The sequence below is a fragment of the Neovison vison genome, chromosome 2, assembly GCF_020171115.1.
Source record: "Neovison vison isolate M4711 chromosome 2, ASM_NN_V1, whole genome shotgun sequence".
Taxonomy (NCBI): domain Eukaryota; kingdom Metazoa; phylum Chordata; class Mammalia; order Carnivora; family Mustelidae; genus Neogale; species Neogale vison.
The window spans coordinates 7,506,237-7,526,715 of NC_058092.1; the positions used below are offsets into that span (position 1 = coordinate 7,506,237).

The following is a 20,479-nucleotide window of genomic DNA, read 5'->3' on the forward strand; positions in this document are numbered from 1 at the left end:
GAAGACCCAGGTCTCTCGGCCTCAGCGGTGACCAGTGGCCAGTGATGACAGCGGCTCTGCCCTCCCTGGTTTTGCCTGCTCTGTCAGCTCCCTGTCTCCTTCCCCTTCAGGGAGGTATTAAAGGCAGCTAGGCATCTCGCTTGTAGCTTTAAAATACATTCTGGGGCATCTGGGTGGCTCAGTCCATTAAGTGACTGCCTTCGGCTCAGGTCATGATCTCAGGGTCCTGGGGTGAAGCCCCGTATCTAGCTCCCTGCTCAGCGGGGAGTTTGCTTCTCCTTCCTCTGCCCCTCCTCTCTCTCATGTGCTCTCGCTTTCAAATAAATAAATAAAATCTTTTTTAAAAAAGCTACTGTTCCTCTTTAAAAGAATAAAATACACCCTGGGCTTTATTGGCAAAAATCAAAACCAAACAACAACAGGTGTCGGCATAGGAGGTGGAGGAAAAGGAAACCTCTTGCTCTGTCGGTGGGGATGCAAGCTGGTGCAGGCACTCTGGAAAACAGCATGGAGGTTCCGCAAAAAGTTAAAAATAGAGCTATCCTAGGATCCAGTAATTCCACTACTGGCTATTTACCCAGAGAATAAGAAATCACGAATTCAAGGGGCGCCTGGGTGGCTCAGTCGGTTAAGCATCCGACTCTTGATCTCAGCTCAGGTTTTGATCTCAGAGTTGTGAGTTCAAGCCCTGAGTTGGGCTCTATGCTGGGTGTGGCACCTACTTGAAAACAAAAATGCACTAATTTGAAAAGATGTATGCACCCTTATGTTTATAGCAGCCGTATTTCCAGTAACCAAACTATGGAAGCATCCCACCATCCGTCGATGGATGAATGGATAAAGACGATGCGGTAAATATATATAAAAGATTTCTATTGGAATCTTACTCAGCCTCAAAAAGAATGAAATCTTGCCTTTTGCAACACGGATGGAGCTAGAGAGTATCATGCTAAGTGAAGTCAGTCAGTCAGAGAAAGACAAATACCAAATGATTTCACTCACATGTGGAACTTAAGAAACAAAACAAACGAAAAAGAGACAAACCAAAAACCAGTCTCTTAACTGTAGAGAATAAACTAATGGTCACCAGAGGGGAGGGGGGAAGGAGATGCATGAAACAGGTGGAAGGGATTAAGAGTGTAGTTATTGTGGGGTGCCTGGCTGGCTTAGCTCGTAGAGTGTGTGACTCTTCAAGCCCCTCACTGGGGGTAAAGATTACTTTTAAAAAAAAGGGTATACTTATTGCAATCAGCACTATGTAACGTATAGAATTCTTGAGTCACTACGCTGCATACCTGAGACATATTAAAATACTGCATGTTAACTATACTGGAATTTTTAAAAAATGACTAATGCTGAACCAATACTTAATTAAAATAAATTCTGGGCTTGCTTCCAAGCCCGTATTTCTGCAACCAGGAAAAGCAAGAAGGAATGAAGGAAAGGGCCTCAAGGGACAGGGACTTTTTCTTCCTCAGAAGGAAGTTCTGTTCTAATCTTGGCCCCACCTGGACATTGTACAGTGCGTCAACCACAAAGTTCATGAACACCACCCTCCACGCAGGAGAGGAGAGAAAGGAAAATTCGAACTTCAGGACTGTAAGCCCTGGCTGGTACAAACCGGGCAAACCGGGAAGCAACTCAAGGAAAAGAACAAATTAACAGAATGCCTTTAGTGCAGAAAATAATACAGGAAAATTTCTACATCCAAGACAGATCCTGAGATTTTAAATATTCAGAGTGAGATTCCATTAGCATTCAAAAATACTGTTAATACTGTTAGTCAGACCTAACTTCCAATAGGAAAAAACACGATAGTGGGACACAGCTTACAGGTAAGTTATTACACTGTATCTCTTAAAACCTGTATTACAAAGTAGCTTGTGTAGTTGCTGGGATGGAACTAGCTTTGGCCTTGAACGGGTCACAACTGGGCCACTAACTAGCCATTAACCAGCAGCGTGACTTTGGTTTCTGGTGAGCACTTACTACGTGCAAGGGTGCAAGGTACAAGTTAGATGATACGAAGCGTTCACAGAAGAAAAAAAATCATAAAATGTACTGGCGGCGCCAACCCGAGTGTCCTCTGCTCCGGGGTCCGGGAGGAGCCGCCCGCCGTCCCTCCGCCGGTGACCGCGAGCCGCCGGGCCTCCGGTGCCCATCCCGGGAGCCCCCACCGCGCCCCCTGTGTCAGCCCCGGGAGTCCCCTGCTCCCGCCTCGGCCCCCTCACTTGTCCCGGCGCCCCCGCTCCCTCCAGCGGTCCTCGCGCCCCGCCCACGCCCCCGTGGCCGTCCCCGGTGCCGCCCGGCCTCCTCCACCTGTCCCGCCTCCTCCGCCAGTCCCAGGCGCCCCCGCCCTGCCTGCCTCTGCGTAGCCATCGATGTGCTCGGCGCTCTCCTGAGCCGGCCCCCGGGAGTGGGCGGGTCCGTTTGCCTCAGGTGGTCTAACAGGCGCCGGGGAGGGCCAATGGCGTAGCGACAAAGCCCCGCCCCTTCCTTCCGATTGGTCGGCGCCGGAAGGCCGCGGCCAAGGCCCTGGGGGCCAGAGCAGGAGCGCGACTCAACCTCGGTCGCATCGCCGCGCGCTCTCCGCTCTTCGGCTCCGTCCGCTCCTGCCGAGTCTGCCGCCGCCGCTGCCGCCGCCATGGCCCAGTGAGTGACGACCTGCGGGCCGCGGGGGAACTTTCCGGGGGCCGGCGTGGAGGGCGGAGCCACCCCTGACGTAGCCTTGACCACGGGGGTCGCGGGAGCCCGGCCTCGTGGCGCGCGGAGTCCCGGACCTTCAGGGTCCCAGCCCCGTCGGGCCCAGGCCCTCTGCCTCTCGCGGCGGCGCCGGGCGGATCCCCGGGTCCAGAAAGGGTCCGGCGGGGAGGGGACCGGCATGGCCGAGGGAAGCCGGGGCCGGAGCCGGAGGGAAGTGCCTGGACGGTCGGCGGCTGTGCCTGCGGGGCTTCTTCCCGGCGCGGGGATGTGGGGGACGGGGACGGCCGCAGTGAGTCATCAGCGGGTGGCCTGGGGCAGAGCAGAGGTTGCACGCCCTCCTGCAGGATTAGTGGATCTCAAGAGAACTCGCCGTCCGGTGAAGTGGGGAGCGCAGGGTGGCCCGTCCGCAGTGGCCTGGGCGGTGCACGCCTGGTTCTCCAGGGTGAAAAGGGGGCAGGGGAAGAGGGAAGGCAGATTGTTCATAGGAAAAGCTAGGACACTCTGGGTCTCTGCGTTGGAATGGATTAAGTGGAACTGACACGTTTTCTTTGTTCTCTTTCCTGGTCTTTTAGAGCCGACATTGCACTGATTGGACTGGCTGTCATGGGCCAGAACTTAATTTTGAACATGAATGACCACGGCTTTGTGGTAAGTCCGGAGAACACACACTTGTCTTGTGGGTTCTTGGTGTGTCTTGGTGTGTTGCTGTTGATTTCCAAGATCCTATGCAACTGCCACTTCTGACAGATCCCCTGTTGCTGCTCATGAGGTTTTGCCAAGGAAGGACAAGCACCAGTACCCGTGTGGGTGGTGGTGGTGGGGGGGTGGGGTCAGCTCCACCTTCTCTGAAGGAGAGTCTTGCTAAATGCATCTGTAAGGTTGCAACCAGAATAAACCTACCCACATCTTTCTTTTCTTTTTTTAAGATTTTATTTATTTATTTGAGAGAGCGGGAGAGAGAAAGTACGAGGCAGGGGTGAGGGGCAGAGGGAGAGGGAGAAGCAGACTCCCTGTGGGCGGGGCTCTATCCCAGGACCCCAGGATCATGACCTGAGGGAAGGCAGACGCTTAAGTGTCTGAGCCACCCAGGCGCCCCATCTTCCCATAGCTGGAGGAGGAGAAATCCGCCCTGGGTTAGTAGAACTCTAACATCTTTGTCTAGTGAGAACTGGGGTGAGTGAAAATTTAAACAGTACAAACACTAAGCTTGTTCTGATACAAGGAGTATTGGTGACAAAAGATAACAGTTTGCAGCATTTGAATCTGAGTCCCAATCAGCCGGTGACAGACTCCAGCCTGATTTGCCTCGGGCAGCTGACCTTTGCTTCTGTTCCTTTCTCTGCGGTAGAAGTTTCACTGCCACTTAATCGAGGGGTCTGAAGGTCTTCTGTGTCCCTGCTCTCCTGAGCAGACCTTTTTTTGTCCTTCTAGGTTTGTGCTTTCAATAGGACAGTCTCCAAAGTTGATGATTTCTTGGCCAATGAGGCAAAGGGAACTAAAGTGGTCGGTGCTCACTCCTTGGAGGAGATGGTCGCGAAGCTGAAGAAGCCGAGGCGGGTCATACTGCTGGTGAAGGCCGGCCAAGCAGTGGACGATTTCATCGGCAAACTGGTGAGGCCAGCTCCGCTCCCCCTGCTGCTGGCGGGGCAGCTTTTCTCCTGCAGCCCATCAGCTGCGTCGCCACTTTTTACTTAAAAGATTTTTTTTTTGCCTCTTTGGTGTCTGGATGTGAGCTGCTTAGTTCAGACGAAACAGTGCTTTGATGTCTCGGTGTTGGTGAACCTGATCGGCACGGTTTAAGTCACCGCATATCCTCAGGTGGTAATAATTCCATATATATGAAATTCTAGGACACCAGTGGACATTTCAATTAGAATTCACTAACAGTAGGAGTAGAAGTAGTAGGGAGCTTGGTCTGTCTCTATCATCGATGATAGAGACAAAAAATTTACTGTTTTGGTTATGGGTTATACATGCTTAGAGCTGTTCACCAATAAACCGTGGTGTCCAAATTTAGAAGTAGATTTCCCTTTTTTCAGCATTTGTATAAAATAACAATATGTAAATTGTTCTATAATTTAATATAAATGTTGAGATCTCCTTAGGGAATCCTAGGGATATCTACATGCTGGGTACTTATTTCTGAATGATTTGGAAGAAAAAAACCTATGTGTATGGGCTGCAATGGCCTTGCGAGGACAGGAGGGTGACCCTCGGGCAGGTGCCCAAGAGAGGGCCTCTGTTGCACTTCCGGCCCTGAGCCTCAGCTGTAGAGGCACTGCTTTGTAGGACTCATTCTGTTTCTGGAACACATCTTAGGCTGACGGGTCCTGTAGGCCCCAGGGCTAGGGGGTGGTGGGTTTCCCTGCGAGCTTCGCCAGGCTGTGCCCTCACCAGAGGGCCGATGGCCACTCACCCACTGGGATGGCAGTGGGAGGGGAGGAGCCAATGGCGACAACAGGTTCTTCCCCAGGGAATGTCCCCAACAGTGTTTGGTTAACTTACGAAGATAACTCAAATTCTCAGTGACAGCTCTGGAAGAACCAAGGCATTAGCTGTGAGAACGTAGGGATAGACAAAGGCAAGGGATGAACAGTTCCTTTTCTGTGGGAGTCCTGTTAACAGTGGGGGGTCTCCGCAGGGAGCAGAATTTGTAACCAGTGTGTTACCACTTTAAAAAAGAATGACCCAGAAAAGAAGAATGCTGTGATAAGGAAAGGGCACACCAAGCTTTCCGTGTAGCAAGATGCTAAGCTGATCATGATTAGCTATACACAGAATGGACTGGAAGGCTGTAGCTTATTCTCTAGCATAAGAAAGTACAAAGTCAAGTTCACTGGATCCTTGTGCGGGAGTCGGAGGAATAACTAGTAAAGCCAGCCTCGTTGTGCCCTGTAGGAAGACATGCTTGTCTGAGGCCTGGTGTCCTCCTGCCACCTCCAGACCGGGTTGGTCATGGAATCACGCACCAGACCCGCTGATGGCTGCTTACCAGGCCCCTCCACTGCTGTGGGCAGATTCTATAGGAAATGATGGGATCCTTTAGAACGAGGCCCATTGCTGGGATTTGGGACTGTAAGACAGCCGGTGGCACCCAGTGGAAACACCAGATTTTTCAAGCAGGTTTTGGTTGTTGTAAAATTTTAAATCTCGTTTTTTTTCTTTTTTAATATTTTATTCATTTATTTGACACAGAGAGAGAGATCTCAAGTAGGCAGAGCAGCAGGCAGAGAGAGAAGGGGAAGCAGGCTCCCTGCTAAGCAGGGAGCCCAATGTGGGGCTTAATCCCAGGACCCTGAGATCATGACCTGAGCCGAAGGTAGAGGCTTAACCCACTGAGACACCCAGGCGCCCCAACATGTGCTTTTAGATTGGATTTATCTGGGATAAATTCTTGTTTGTTTTAATTGGTCAAGGTACGTTCTGTTTTGTCTTCCATCTCTTTGGCCCACCGTAATGCTTGCGTCTGGTTACAGGTACCATTGTTGGACACTGGTGACATCATCATTGATGGAGGAAATTCTGAATACAGGGACACCACAGTAAGTATTCTTCAGTCTGAGTTCTTTCTGGTTCTGAGAACATTCTAGAAAAAAGTATCAGCGGGGCGCCTGGGTGGCTCAGTGGGTTAAGCCGCTGCCTTCGGCTCAGGTCATGATCTCGGGGTCCTGGGATCGAGTCCCACGTCGGGCTCTCTGCTCAGCAGGGAGCCTGCTTCCTCCTCTTCTTCTCTGCCTGCCTCTCTGCCTACTTGTGATCTCTCTCTGTCAAATAAATAAATAAAATCTTTAAAAAAAAAAAAAAAAAAAAAGAATAAAGTATCAGCATTGCACTTGTGCTGAAAGTGTGGACCGTCCTTCTGCAGTGCTGATCCTGGGGCTTGGTGCAGATGCTGCTGTCCTCAGCCTCTGTTTCTGCTAGGACGTACTTGAGGTCACCTCAGGCATACTTGTAACTCAGAAGGAGGGCTTCTGCATGGATGCAGGAGGCGGACGCTTCATGCTTAGCTCTTCCCTTCTCCACCAGCAGCCCATGGTTGAGAACCCCGGCTTTACTGGCCTCGTGTGCTGGAGAAGACCCTGTATCGTCCTAAGTGCCAAGTGGCAGGAAGTCATACTTGTATGAAGCCGACTCTTAAAAACCAAACCCGCACCCCCCAACGCCCACCAGCTCTTAATGGAGTCTGACGGTACTAGACCTTCCAGGAAAATGAGATTTATTTATTATTTCCCTTTGGGGGAAGGGTAGCTATTTTAAACTTCCATGGATTTTTTTTTTAATATTTTGCTTATTTATTTATTTGTCAAAGTGAGAGAGCACAACCAGAGGGAGTGGGAGGGAGAGGGAGAAGCAGGCCCCCTGCCGAGCAAGGAGCCTGATGTGGGACTCGATCCCAGGACCCTGGGATCATGACCTGAGCCAAAGGCAACGCTTAACCAACTGAGCCACCCAAGTGCCCCAGATTTTTTTTTTAATTAAGTAATTTCTACGCCCTCAAACTCATAACACCAAGATCAAGAGTCACACACTTTACTGACTGAGCCAGCCAGGCTCCCTGGATTTTTTTTTTTTTTTTTTTTTTTGGTCCTGACTCCCAAACTGAGGGTATTAAATCTCTTTTTTAAATTATTTATTTATTTTTATTATTTGTTTATTTTTTTAAGTAGGCTCCACACCCAACATGGGGCTTGAACTCACAACCCTGAGATCAAAAGCTGCATGCTCTACCACTGAGCCAGCCAGGTGCCCCGGGATAAAATTTCTGGAATGATCAGGTTATTCTTGGATCCTGGGGTCATTTCATGTCCTGGGTGGGCTCTCCATACCTGTCTTATACTTCCTTTCATCCACTGGGAGAAACTGTCTTATGGAAGCATAATGAACTTCTTTTTCTCTCATGTAGAGACGATGTCGCGACCTCAAGGCCAAGGGAATCTTGTTTGTGGGGAGCGGAGTCAGTGGTGGAGAGGAGGGGGCCCGGTATGGCCCCTCACTTATGCCAGGAGGGGACAAGGAAGCCTGGTGAGTATCAAAGGTGCCGCCCGTTTCAGCACAAGGGAGCCTGAGCTGTGAGGGGAGTGAGCCGTGGGCACCTCTTGCCGCCCTGATCTCTGCGGGGCCTGAGTGGCGGAGATCCTAGGAATAGTTCTTCCGTCTGTACATTTACTGCTTTGACATCCTGTGTGCGAGGTTCTCTTCTGCCCTTTGTTCTCTGCTATTCCCTCCAAGACTGATAATAGAAGCTCTAAACAGGCTTACCGAGTTTAGGGGCTTTAAGGAAGCCGTTAGAGTAATGTCCTGGGTGCTGTGTGGACTGGGAAGTAAAGTCTGCCTCTCTAAGTGGTGCCCAGTCCTAAGATAACCATTCATTGAATAATCGTGAGTGATGGAAAAATCTGATGAGGCCTGTTATGTCCCTGGGAGAGTGAGGTGGAAGTTCTGTATCTGACTTGGGGACAAAACAAGTTCTACACTGTGCACTGTGCTGTCCGTAAGGGGAAGAGTCGGCCATGGCATCGGTGATGTAAGAGCAGGGGTGCACGAGGCGTGGGGGGTGGTGAGTGGGACAGAACCAAAATGAAAAGGTACAAGTAATAATCACGCCTGACTCAGACGGAGGGAAACCCGCTGCTGATACTGCAGAGAGAGCAAGCCAGACGGAGGGAGGTGGGTGAGCAGAAGAGAAAGAAAAAAGGGATCCTTTTGAGGGAGACATGGAAAGGTACCATTCTTTTCTGAATGAGTTTGATTTCCAGTGTGCTAGAATGGTACTGGTTAAAGTAAGGAGTGATCAAACCTAATTTCCAGAGGTAAAGGGTTTCCTGGGGAAGGTTATCCTTTAAATTAGCTCTCTGATGAGTTACTTGGGATTCTGTGCAGTATATGACATCTAAAAATTTTATTTATTTATATATTTGAGGGGGAGAGAGAGAGTGTGTCAGTGTGGGGAGAGGCAGAGGGAGGGAGAGAATCCCAAGCAGACTCCCCACCTAGCGCAGAGCTCGAAGTGGGGCTCGATCCCAGGACCCTGAGATCATGACCTGAGCTGACATCAAGAGGATGCTTAACTGGGGCGCCTGGGTGGCTCAGTGGGTTAAAGCCTCTGCCTTCAGCTCAGATCATGATCCCAGGGTCTTGGGATCCAGCCCCACATCGGGCTCTCTGCTCAGCAGGGAGCCTGCTTCCCCCTCTCTCTCTGTGTGCCTCTCTGCCTACTTGTGATCTCTGTCTCTCAAATAAATAAATAAAATCTTTAAAAAAAAGAGAGAGAATGTTTAACCCACTAAGCCACTGCGGCGCCCCCGCAGCGTGTGAAATCTGGAAGTAGATAGAGGTCTTCCTGCTTCTCAGAAGTTTACAAACATTTTTTTTTTTTTAAGATTTTATTTATTTATTTGACAAAGATCACAAGTAGGCAGAGAGACAGGCAGAGAGAGAGAGAGAAAGAGAGAGAGAGAGAGGAGGAAGCAGGCTCCCTGCTCAGCGGGGAGCCTGATGCGGGCTTCCATCCCAGGACCCTGGGATCATGACCTGAGCCGAAGGCAGAGGCTTTTAACCCACTGAGTCACCCAGAAGTTTACAAACATTGATCTCGGGCTAGACATGCAGACGATACACACGAAGACACCTGCTAAGGCAGCAGTGCCTCACTCGCTCAGTGACTCCGTCTCTCAGACCGTCGGGCAGTCGTAAGCATACGGAAGACTTGTTCACTGTTCGCTCAAAGTAGTAGGAACAGTGGTTAATACAGTATTTAAAAGACGATTGTCTGGGTGGCTCAGTCAGTTGAGCATCCAACTCTGGATTTCGGCTCAGGTCACAGCCTCGGGGTGGTGAGATCGAGCCCCGGCAGAGGTAGGAGCGGCGCCGTTGCCCAGAACGCTCCGTACGAGTTCAGGGAGGTTCTAAAGCTTCACGCGAAGCTGTCGTAGCTCTGATCCTGAGCATGAGCTTTGCAACCCTGGCAGTCCCGTGCCTTTACCAAAAACTTTTTGGGAAGAAGCCTTCAGTGGTCGTAGTGAGGAGAGCATAAGCTGAAAGCCTCGTGAGTTCGCGTCTCTTCTCCGGGGGCAGTGGGAGGCATGAGGAACAGCCGCTTTTTCTCCGTGTAATCACAACGCTGCCCTGGGAGTCCTTGCCCGGTTCTGCGGGTGCGGAGCCCTGCCCGGCCTGAGGCCGCGCGTCCGTACTGATGACAGGCGTCTCCCTGTTTGAGTCACAGCGCCCGAGAAATTTCTCCTGCTGCTTTGATGCTTCCGGCTGGCCTTCCTGTCTTCTCTCACCAGCCAGCCTGCAGCCTCCGCGGGGCTTACCTCGTGGACTCGGCTCATTCGTTACTTTTTCCACAGTGGCGGAGGGGGCACTTCCACCTCCCATCTGCAAGAAAACGATTGGGGTGGGGGGTCCTTGAGTATTTAACTGAGATTTCGGTCCCTCTTTTCAGCAGCTAAACTACACGGTTCCTTCCCACAGGCCCCACATCAAGACGATCTTCCAAGGCATCGCCGCAAAAGTAGGAACGGGGGAGCCCTGCTGTGACTGGGCAAGTTCTGGCTCCTCTTTCAAGCCGGCTGGTAACACGGGCACAGACGGGACAAAGCGCACAGAGCCAGGACCACCTGGGGGGCCACAGTTAGTTTGGGGACCAGCTTCACAGTCTTGACGTCGCTAGCGCAGCGATGGCCGAGGACGCAAGCCTCTTTTATGTGGCCTTGCCTCCTGAGTGAGTATTTCAGAGCCTTGAGGCTGGTGTTAAAAACAGCCCTGCTCCATTCATCTAGAAGTTGGATTCTTCAAGAAGGCACAGCAAGGACGAGGTGAAGCGAGACTCGTGTCATTAGCTGTGTGACTTCATGAAAATGAAGAAAGTGTCACAAAGCTGGGCTTCGCCCGCCTGCACGGAAGGAGGAGGATTGAGGGGCTGGTGCGGTGCGCTCAGAGGTCCGGGCCAGGCATGTGGAAAATCTTTCCTGTAGCCCGGGATCAGGTGTTCTGTGCTCGAACAGAGCCCGCAACGTCAGGCCTTCCGCCCGCACGAAACAGGAGGGAGGCCTGGGCTTGTTCCTGTGCGCCGCCCTCCCTGCGTTGCTGCTAAGATAGTTCTGTCCCTGCTGCAGACTCTGGCCGTGCCACGGGTGGGCAAAGCGCCAGGCTGAGAGACCTGACCTGTCACCCCGGCTCTCCGTCCCCTGGGGGCCGTTAGCGAGTCAGTCAGGAAAGCCCGCGGGTCAGTGTTTTGTCCCTAAAATGTGAGGAGGGGGTGGTCTCCGAGGTCTCTAGCTCCTAGTCCGCTCTGTTTTACTTCGTGTGAGGGAGATAAGAGGCAGAGATGGAGGAGGCCTGAGCCGATGAGCGATGAGGTGGAGGCCCGACCGTGCCCGGGGACGGCCGCGGGAGCCCCCTGTCTGGTCTGTGCCTCTTAACCAGTGTCCCCGAGTCCGGCCCCGTCTGCTTAGGGTGGAGAGGGGCGGGGCTGGATCTGGAGGGTCGAGGATGTTCTCATTAGTGTCAAGGACGAGGAAGGGAACATTCCAGCCTCGACAGTCAGTGACCGCAGTGAAAGAACCGCTGCAGTCACTGCTTTGTAGACACACTTGGGACAGGATCATGACGAGAAGCCGGTATGGGCCCTGCTGGGTCTTGACCGAGTCGGGGGCTGACATTCCAGAGCCTCCAGGCTTACTCTCGGGCTGTTGGCAAAGCTGGTGCGGATACTGAGAGCAGATGCTCCTTCGCTCACTCGAGTTACGGGAGCGACGGGGCGAGGGAAGACGGTACTGGCCGTGGTCCTTGGCAGCCACAGAAGGTGTTGGGTGGGGGGGTCGGGGGTCAGCTGCGGAAACGCAGATGGCGGAAGTCTCCGACAGAGGGGTCAGCCGTACGAGTCCCAGCGGGGACAGCAGAGAGCACGCGGGTCAGGCAAACCGCGGGCCACCGCGCACGTGGATGCCTGTCGTGGAGGTGGCTGCGCCCAACTGCGGAGCTCGTCGCCACCGGATGCTTGACCCCGAAACTCCCTTCGCTCTGAGGCCTGGCCCACCGTGCCTGGCCCACCGAGCGATTTTCAGATGCTTTGGTTCCCCACCCAGCTCGTCTGTAGGGACAGAACGTGCCGCTGGGACTGAGACTTGTAATTACTAAAATCCGTAGTTACTTGAACTGAATTGACGGACTGGTGTTCCGACCGCATGCGTCCCGCCAGCTTTCTCATAAACCCGTATCCCGTCCACTGAGACGCGCTGGCAGGAACACATTTCGAGGCTTACCAGGTGGACGGCCAGAGCGCGGATCCAGGGTCATTTTACCCCTTGGTAGCCCCGTAGCAGCAACTACGACACAGTTACATGTTTTCTAACTTGCCAGTGGTTTAATCAGTCAACGGGCTGTAAGCCCCGGCGGTGGGAGTGTGGTAACTTCGGGAAGAGGGCGTCTTTCACTCGTGGGCAGGGTGGGGAGCGAGGGCCCTCCTAGCAAGGGAGGGCAGGAGATGCAGGCTGGTGAACCGCACGTGCTTGCAGTGAGTTGGGAGGCGTGGAGAAAGCTCGAGAGAAACGAGTTCAGAGTGAGTTTGAGAACTCTCGGCTGGCTGGGGGCTTTTATTGAATTGTTACATAGTGATGCTTAGTGTTAAAAACACTACAGGTATTTGCTTCCAACCTGTTATTTTTTGCATGGGGAGGGAGCCTCGCCAAAGAATGTGCCGCGGGCTTTCCCGGGGTCCTGCCTCTGAAGGCCACCTGGTGCCTGTTGCCCCGACAGGTGGGAGACGAAGGAGCCGGCCACTTCGTCAAGATGGTGCACAACGGGATCGAGTATGGGGACATGCAGCTCATCTGTGAGGCCTACCAGCTGATGAAGGACGTGCTGGCCATGGAGCACGACGAGATGGCGAAGGTGAGTCCCAGGCCTGCGTCTGGGCTGCAGCGGCCCCTGCTGCTCGGCGAGAGGGATTTGCCTGGGGAGTAAAGCCTTCCTCCGCCTCCTTCCGGTGGTCCTGCAGGTGGGAGGATGGACTCAGCCTGGGGGCGCCTGGGAGGCTCCGTCGGTGAAGCGTCCGCCTTCAGCTCAGGTCGTGATCGCAGGGTCCTGGGATCGAGCCCCGCATCGGGCTTAGCGGGGAGCCCCCTGCTCCCTCTCCTCCCCGAGCATGCGCTCTCTCTTACTCTCACTCTTGCAAGCAAATAAAAATGTTAAAAATCTTTAAAAAAAAAAAGATGGACTCAGTCCAATTGAAGGGAAGCTGTACGGTAGGATAGCTAGCCACGGAGCCAGAACTCCCCCGAGAATCTTGGCATTGATCACTAGCACCATTTAGTGGCCCTTCCTGTGTCGGGCCTGTGTGCTTTCATGGTCGTTACCTCATTTGGTCCCGCATCGTCCCACAGGGTAAGTGGATGGAAGCTTGCTTTCCTGGTCAGGCTGGGAATGGCTATTGGGCAGTTAATCAGAAGTTAGTCAAAGTGGGGGAAACATAAACATCCCCCACCCCGGGGCGCCTGCGTGGCTCAGTGGGCTAAAGCCTCTGCCTTCAGCTCGGGTCATGATCCCAGGAGTCCTGCATCAGGCTCTCTGCTTGGCAGGGACCCTGCTTCCCCGCCCCCTGTCTGCCTGCTGTTCTGCCTACTTGTGATCTGCCAAATAAATAAAATCTTAAAAAAAAAAAATCCCCCCCCCAGCATTTTATTAGGAACCAGATATTCAAACACACAGCGAAGTTGAAAGAATTTGGTCGTGAATATTTGTGTGCTCACCACCCACATTGTCCTTCTTGCATTTTTCTTGCTTTGTCGAATGTCCGTCCCTCTTTTATGAGTTTGCTCTTTTAAAAAAAAACATTTCAAGGGGCACCTCATTGGTTCAGTGGGTTAAGCCTCTGCCTTCAGCTCAGGTCATGATCTCAGCGTCCTGGGATTGAGCCCCGCATCGGGCTCTCTGCTCAGCGGGGAGCCTGCTTCCTCCTCTCTCTGCCTGCCTCTCTGCCTGCTTGTGACCTCTGTCTGTCAAATAAATAAATAAAATCTTCTTTAAAAATAAAGAAAATTTAAAAATAAAAATATATTTCAAGGTTAGCACCAGTACTCTTTTCTCTGGAGACTTCAGCAGTGTCACTAGGTAAACATTTATTTTAACTGGAAATAGAGGAAGACACGTTCCTCACCCATCCAGTCCTTTCCTCCAAGTGTGGCTCTGCTGGCCGGCGTTATAGTCCTCTTTCTCGTCGTCTAGGGTTTCCCCTTCCAGTGCCTTCGAGTGGAACATGATTTAGGGACACTTCCTTGCAAGGTGCACGCTGCAGAATCCTTCCAGAGTTTTTACAGCTTTTCCCCCTAATGTTTTTGTTTTAAAGTTTATTATTTTTTTTAGTAATCTCTACACCCAAGATGGGGCTTAAACTCAGAACCCCGAGATCCAGAGCTGCAGCCTCCCCTGACTGAACCCCACCCCAGCCGCCCCTCCTCCCAACTTTGAAACGTGTCATCCCTGCTCGGTTTTGCTGACCTGCCTTCACTCTTCTTTCTAAAACAATTTAACTTTATTTTCGTAGAAACAGGGCTTCTCTTGTTGTGTGTTCAGATATAATCAGTTTACTGAAAACTGTATTTATGGACACGATTGCTGTCCTATATGCCAGGAACCGTTTTCAGTGTTGGGGACATAATAGCCAAACGACCGAAGCCCCTGCCCCCGGCCGCACGGAGCTGGGACACACGACAGTCGCTCCGCGGGAGTGTGCAGCTGGCTGGCGGGAGCTTACGCAGGAGAGGAGGGGGGCGTAAGGGGGTCCCGTGAGCCGGGACGGCCTCCGAGGAGGCGACGGTGTGCGCAAACACAGCTGACTCCTGGGGAGCAGCAGACGCGACTCGGGAGCGCGGCTCAGCCCCGGACGCGGAGCGAGTCGTGAGCACCAGGCCTTGCAGACGAAAGCCGGGGGCCCGGGGGCTTCCGCGCGGCCCGGTTTCTCTCACGCTGTTCCTCCCACGTCCCGCGCTAGGTGTTTGAGGAATGGAATAAGACAGAGCTCGACTCCTTCCTCATCGAGATCACGGCCAACATCCTCAAGTTCCGAGACAGCGACGGCAGACACCTGCTGCCGAAGATCAGGGACAGCGCGGGCCAGAAGGGCACGGGCAAGTGGACGGCCATCTCGGCCCTGGAGTACGGCGTTCCCGTCACCCTCATCGGTAACGTGCGCTCCCCGCCGAAGCCCCGCGTCTCTTTCGCTCTTGCTGTGCTTCTGGGAAGCTGGTGTCGACCGGCCCCTAAGGACCGGCCCCGGGAGCCCGTGTGCGCGCTCAGCGGCATTCAGTGCTTTCCGCTCCTCCGGCGCGCGCCTGCGCTCGAGCCTCTCCTCCTGCCGACCTGCTCTCGGTCATACGGCCGCTGAGGGGCATTTGGGAGTTCCTGGCTTTCTTATCCAGTTCGACCTTCTGGCTGGCTTTTGTCTTGGGGACTGAACTGTTGCCAGTGACCTCCATGACCTTTCTAATGGGGAAGGTCCCGGTAACGAAATTGTTCATGAATGACATGAGATTCCGACCTCAACATTTGTTAATATTTTGCTGTGGTTCCCCCTCCTCGACACTTTACTTATTTTTTATTTTATTTATTTATTTATTTAAAAAATATTTTATTTATTTATTTGACAGACAGAGATCACAAGTAGAGAGTCAGGCAGAAGGAGAGGGAGAAGCAGCTCCCCACTGAACAGAGAGCCGATGGAGGGCTCGATCCCAGGACCCTGAGATCATGACCTGAGCCGAAGGCAGAGGCTTTAACCCACTGAGCCACCCAGGCACCCCTATTTTTTATTTTATTTAAAGGTTATTTATTTTTAAGTTCTCTCTACACCCAACGTGGGGCCTGCACTCATCACCCCGAGGTGGAGAGTCACATGCTCTTCCTACTGAACCAGCCAGCCCCCCCCCCCCGATATTTTAAAAATAAAATACAGCCTATACATTTCAGGTCCTTTAGGAACTCTCTTCTTTTGTTCCTTCCCCTTCGTTTAAAGAAAGCCACGATCTGGACCACTGGTGTGTGTCCTTTTCATGGATGTTGTATTTTAGAGCAGCGAGCTCAGCCTCGAACTGGAAGATACAGGGCGACGGAAAGCAGAAACGGACAGATAGCAGATAGTAAGAGGACTCATGAAACAAGTTGGTCCTTTAAGAATAAAATAGATCCATTTCTGGCGAGATTGAAAACAGTAGAACAAGGTGCCTGGCGAGCTGAATGAAAGGCTTATCTCTGCTCCTGGCAGAACGGATCCCCCTCTAAACACGGATTTTCCTCTCTGCTCGGCCGGTGAGAGGCTGCCTCCCCCGGAGTCTCCTCCCGCCTTTCCTTTTCCTATGGATTAGGGCTCCCTGCGGCTGGCTGTGAGCTATGCAAGAAGCAGGTCGCTTAGCCAGCTCGGTGCAGAGGGCAGCGGCCACTCTTGAGGTAATGTGAGGGCTGCCCAGGGCAGGGGAGCGAGGGCACGGCCGCCAGGAACAGTTTCTTGGTCACCGACACCGGTGGAAGGGCGAGGGAAGGTCAGAAACGATCCTGCTCTCGGGTGGGGAGAGGCCCACTTCTCCCGGTCGGAGGCAGGCCAGGCTTCGTCTCTGGGCGGACGCCCTTCGTGCTTGCTGGACCAGTGGGGAAGGAAGTCTTCGAGCTGACCCTTGGGTAACACAGGGTGTTGTGCCACCCTGGCCTCCTTGCGCCAGCCGTGTCACACTGACACTTCCGTCCCCTGGTGCCGAGTCATCGTGTGTGTGCAAGGCTGGCGAGGGCGAGCCCACCGGGCCGCCCCTTGACGCCGGCGTGTGTGCTCCGAGCTTGGGCTGTGCTGTTGGGTGTGTGGCCTGTCCCCTTCCCTCGAAAACAAAGCCCAGAGGTTTTACTTCATTTTATCTGCGGGGGACGGATTCGTATGTGTAATTGACTCTAATTGTGTAATGTGTCAGTTGAGCAAGTCGGCTTTTCGAAGGGCAAATTTTTGAGAAGTTTAAATATCTTGATATTAAAATCCCGTATTGAAATGTTGTTCATTCAAATGAAACAAAATTATGATGATCGTGGACGTACTGGAAAAGAAATTTAAATAATTAAAAAATGGGGTTTTGGGGGCTCCTGGGTGGCTCAAATGGTGAAGTGTCTGCCTTCATTTTAGATCATGATCCCGGGGTCCTGGGATCGAGTCCTGTGTCGGGCTCCCTGCTTAGTGCGGAGTCTGCTTCTCCCTCTGCTGCTCCCCCTGCTTGTGCGCTCTGTCTCTGTCAAAATAAATAAAATCTTTAAAAAAAAAATGGAGTTTTTTGGGGGGCGAGTCTGCTGGTTCTCCGTGTACTGGCTGTTGCAGGCAACCCCCAGCTCAGGGCGACCCCACTGTAGTTGAGCACTGAGCGCAGTTCAGGGCTGCCTGCTGTGAACTAGTTTCCGAGGGGCAGTGAGTGCTCCTAAAGTAGAGAGTCTTTGGTAAACATTAAAAAATCAAAGCCCTCCCAAGTGAAATTGAAATTTTTTTTTTTACTTTTTTTTTTTTTTAAAGATTTTATTTTATTTATTTGAGAGAGAGAGAATGAGCGAGGAGAAGGTCAGAGAGCGAAGCAGACTCCCCATGGAGCTGGGAGCCTGATGTGGGACTCGATCCCGGGACTCCAGGATCACGCCCTGAGCCGGAGGCAGTCGTCCAACCAACTGCGCCACCCAGGCGTCCCTTTTTTACTTTTTTAAAAAAGATTTTATTTATCCATTTGTCAGAGACAGTGAGAGAGTGAGCGAGCACTGGCAGGCAGAGGCAGAGGGAGAAGCAGGCTCCCTGCCGAGCAAGGAGCCCAATGCGGGACTCAGCCCCAGGACGCTGGGATCATTACCTGAGCCGAAGGCAGCTGCTTAAACACCTGAGCCACCCAGGCATCCCTGAAATGGAAATTTTACATATGGACCAGCAGAGTAATTCTGAACCAAAGTGGTTTTACTTACTTGTTTTTTCCCTAGAACTCCTTCCGTTTACTTTTTTTAGGATTGTATTTTTAAGTAATCTCCATACCAGTGTGGGACTTGAACTTACAACCCCAAGATCAAGAGTCGCAAGCTCCACTGGCTGAGCCTGCCGGGCGCTCAGAGCTCCCCTTGTGAATTGCACGTTGATCTTTGTGACTGTGTTCATGCTGGAAGATTGATTTCTTTGGAGTTTTGATTATCAAATCAACTGTCTAGAGGTTTTTATAAGTTTAAAAAACTTTTTATAAGTTTGAAAAAAATTTTTTTAAAATTTTGTTTATTTGACAGAGATCACAAGCAGGTGGTGTGAGGGGGCGGGGGAGGAAGCAGGCTCCCCGCTGAGCAGAGAGCCCGATGTGGGGCTCGATCCCAGGACCCTGAGATCATGACCTGAGCCGAAGGCAGAGGCCCAACCCACTGAGCGACCCAGGCGCCCCAAGTTTGAAAATTCTTTCTGAGCCAGGTTCAATTTTGCAGCCTAAGGTTGAGACTTCAGCTCTTGGTACAACTGGAAATCCGTTCCTTTACTAATTTCCCTCATTCTTTCTGGCGTCTGTGCACTCTTTTCCCGCCGGCTTCATGAATGAGCTCCGGTCACCCTCTCCCCTCCGCTCTGCAGGAGAAGCGGTTTTTGCTCGATGCTTGTCGTCTCTGAAGGACGAGAGGATTCAAGCCAGCAAAAAGCTGACGGGTCCCCAGAAGATCCAGTTTGAAGGTGATAAGAAAGCATTCCTGGAGGATATTCGGAAGGTGGGGCCCAGTCCTGACTGTGGTGGCTGTGGGTGCCTTGGGCAGCAGTGGGGGCGGGAGGCCGCAAAGTCCAGCCGTGTCCTGTTGCCACCGTCCACGCCAGGCCCAGCCTGCTGGCGGGGAGCACGTGGCTAACTCTAGCTCACACGGGTCCATCGTCCCTTAGGCCCTTTACGCTTCCAAGATCATATCGTACGCGCAAGGCTTTATGCTGCTGAGACAGGCGGCCGCGGAATTCGGCTGGACCCTCAACTACGGCGGCATCGCCCTGATGTGGAGAGGGGGCTGCATCATCAGGAGGTGAGTGTGCGGCACCCCACCCCCGCCGCCGCCGGGCCCCAGGGCGGTGCTCTCGGCGCCCGTGTAGACAGCCTCCCCGCCGACTGCTTCCCCTGCTTCCTGCCGGGTGCTCAGTGTGCCCAGGTTAAGGCGGTGCTTCCTTCCCTCCTGCTCATTTCAGCGTGTTCCTGGGAAAGATAAAGGACGCATTTGACCGGAACCCACAACTTCAGAATCTCCTGCTCGATGACTTCTTTAAGTCAGCTGTCGAGAACTGCCAGGTAGGCCGCCCAGAGCTGGGTGCGGGGGTTTGGGTTTTCACTTCCCGCCTCGGCACCCGTGGAATTCTGCCACTTGGGAAGGAAGCAGGTGTCTTCCCTGCGGGCTGACCCCTCGTCTTTGGCTTGTTTCGGCTCAGGGCGCGTGGCGGCGGGCAGTGAGCACCGGGGTCCAGGCGGGCATCCCGATGCCTTGCTTCACCACCGCCCTGTCCTTCTACGACGGGTACAGACACGACGTGCTGCCGGCCAACCTCATCCAGGTGAGCTGTCCCAGCCGGGGGGGGGGGTGCTAACCGGGCGGCGGCCCGTCCCCGTTGCTCCAACCACCCGACTTGTCTTTAGGCTCAGCGGGATTACTTCGGGGCTCACACTTACGAACTCTTAGCCAAACCCGGACAGTTTATCCACACCAACTGGACGGGCCACGGGGGCAGCGTGTCGTCCTCTTCATACAATGCCTGATCAGACCAGTCGCCTGCCACGGTTTCCGGGACGGGGGGAGACATTCCGGCGGCCGCCCCACGCTGCTCACCCAGCCCTCCGCCCCGCTCTCTGCTCACACCTTTTCTAAGATAGTCTCCTAAGGGACTCCTGACAAGGTCACGTGAGTGTCCATGTGAAGTGGCCCTGGAGAAGCCCGATGCCCTCAGCCCCGGCGTCCTGGGGCCGAGCAGGAGGCCAGCCTGTGCGCCCGTGTGCCCCAGCCCCACGCGGCCGTGTCCCAGCTCGAGGCACGCGTGGGGCGGGGGGGACGTCGCTCAGACTGGAACGTTTGCGTCACGTGGTAGGTTTCCCGCTTTTCTCCACACAATAAAAGGTAGATCCTGCGTGTGCCTGTTCTCCCGATCAGTGCTCTCCCCCCGGCCACGCGGAGCCGCCGGCTTCCTCCCACTGGAGTCCGTGTCCTTCCAGCCTCGTACGCTTTTTCCTCTCCATTTTCTTTTTAACCCACTGAGCCCCCCCCGGCGCCGCATCTCCATTTTCTTTTTAAAAAAGACTCCCAAACCACAGCAGAGTTAGCATCATGGTTACCCGTGCAGGGAAGGACGAGGAGGCGACACGGGACACGAATGTTTTCTCGGGTTGGGGGCTGGTGTGTGGCTGTTCGTGGAAAAGTCTTCGAGCCTTCCCTGTGTCACACTTCACGCTGAACGCGTCAGGAACTACATTTAAACGACGTGAGGGGCTCAGTGTGCCCCCCTCTTTCTGTTCGTCCCTAAGCCGGGCACATGGGACCTGGGCATTTTTAGCGACCTGGGCCTAGTCTTCAAATTGGGCTGTTTGCTTTATCTTGTTTACTCAAGAGAAAGAATCCCGCTGGCGTACTTACTTACTGGTAGGGTTACGTGGCCTGGGGCCAGTGGAATTGCTTTATTCCAACAGCTTAACTCCAGAAGAGTTCTCTGGAACACTCTACACAGTCCTGCGAGAATCCTAGCATAGAGCAGAGTGCTTCCTTGTTTTGACAGCTGGCG

The 20,479-nt window shown here is 53.1% G+C and overlaps 1 protein-coding gene across 1 annotated transcript; it reads left to right on the forward strand.

Annotated features, from left to right (window-relative positions):
- Nucleotides 1–2,540: 2,540 nt before the first annotated feature.
- On the forward strand, nucleotides 2,541–19,831 carry PGD (phosphogluconate dehydrogenase). Its single transcript, XM_044237132.1, has 13 exons — nucleotides 2,541–2,652; nucleotides 3,276–3,351; nucleotides 4,135–4,314; nucleotides 6,180–6,245; nucleotides 7,607–7,725; nucleotides 10,177–10,246; nucleotides 12,463–12,597; nucleotides 14,696–14,885; nucleotides 18,314–18,444; nucleotides 18,611–18,744; nucleotides 18,905–19,004; nucleotides 19,142–19,264; nucleotides 19,347–19,831. The coding sequence occupies exons 1-13, from the start codon at nucleotides 2,645–2,647 to the stop codon at nucleotides 19,464–19,466; spliced, it is 1,452 nt and encodes a 483-aa protein (XP_044093067.1). The 5' UTR covers nucleotides 2,541–2,644; the 3' UTR covers nucleotides 19,467–19,831.
- Nucleotides 19,832–20,479: the final 648 nt, after the last annotated feature.

Bases quoted from the DNA above. Each gene is read 5' to 3' on its own strand.
- PGD (XM_044237132.1), top strand. The intron at 10,247-12,462 runs GCAAGTTCTGGC...TTGCCCCGACAG, and splicing joins GGGAGCCCTGCTGTGACTGG to GTGGGAGACGAAGGAGCCGG. The intron at 14,886-18,313 runs GTAACGTGCGCT...TCCGCTCTGCAG, and splicing joins CGTTCCCGTCACCCTCATCG to GAGAAGCGGTTTTTGCTCGA.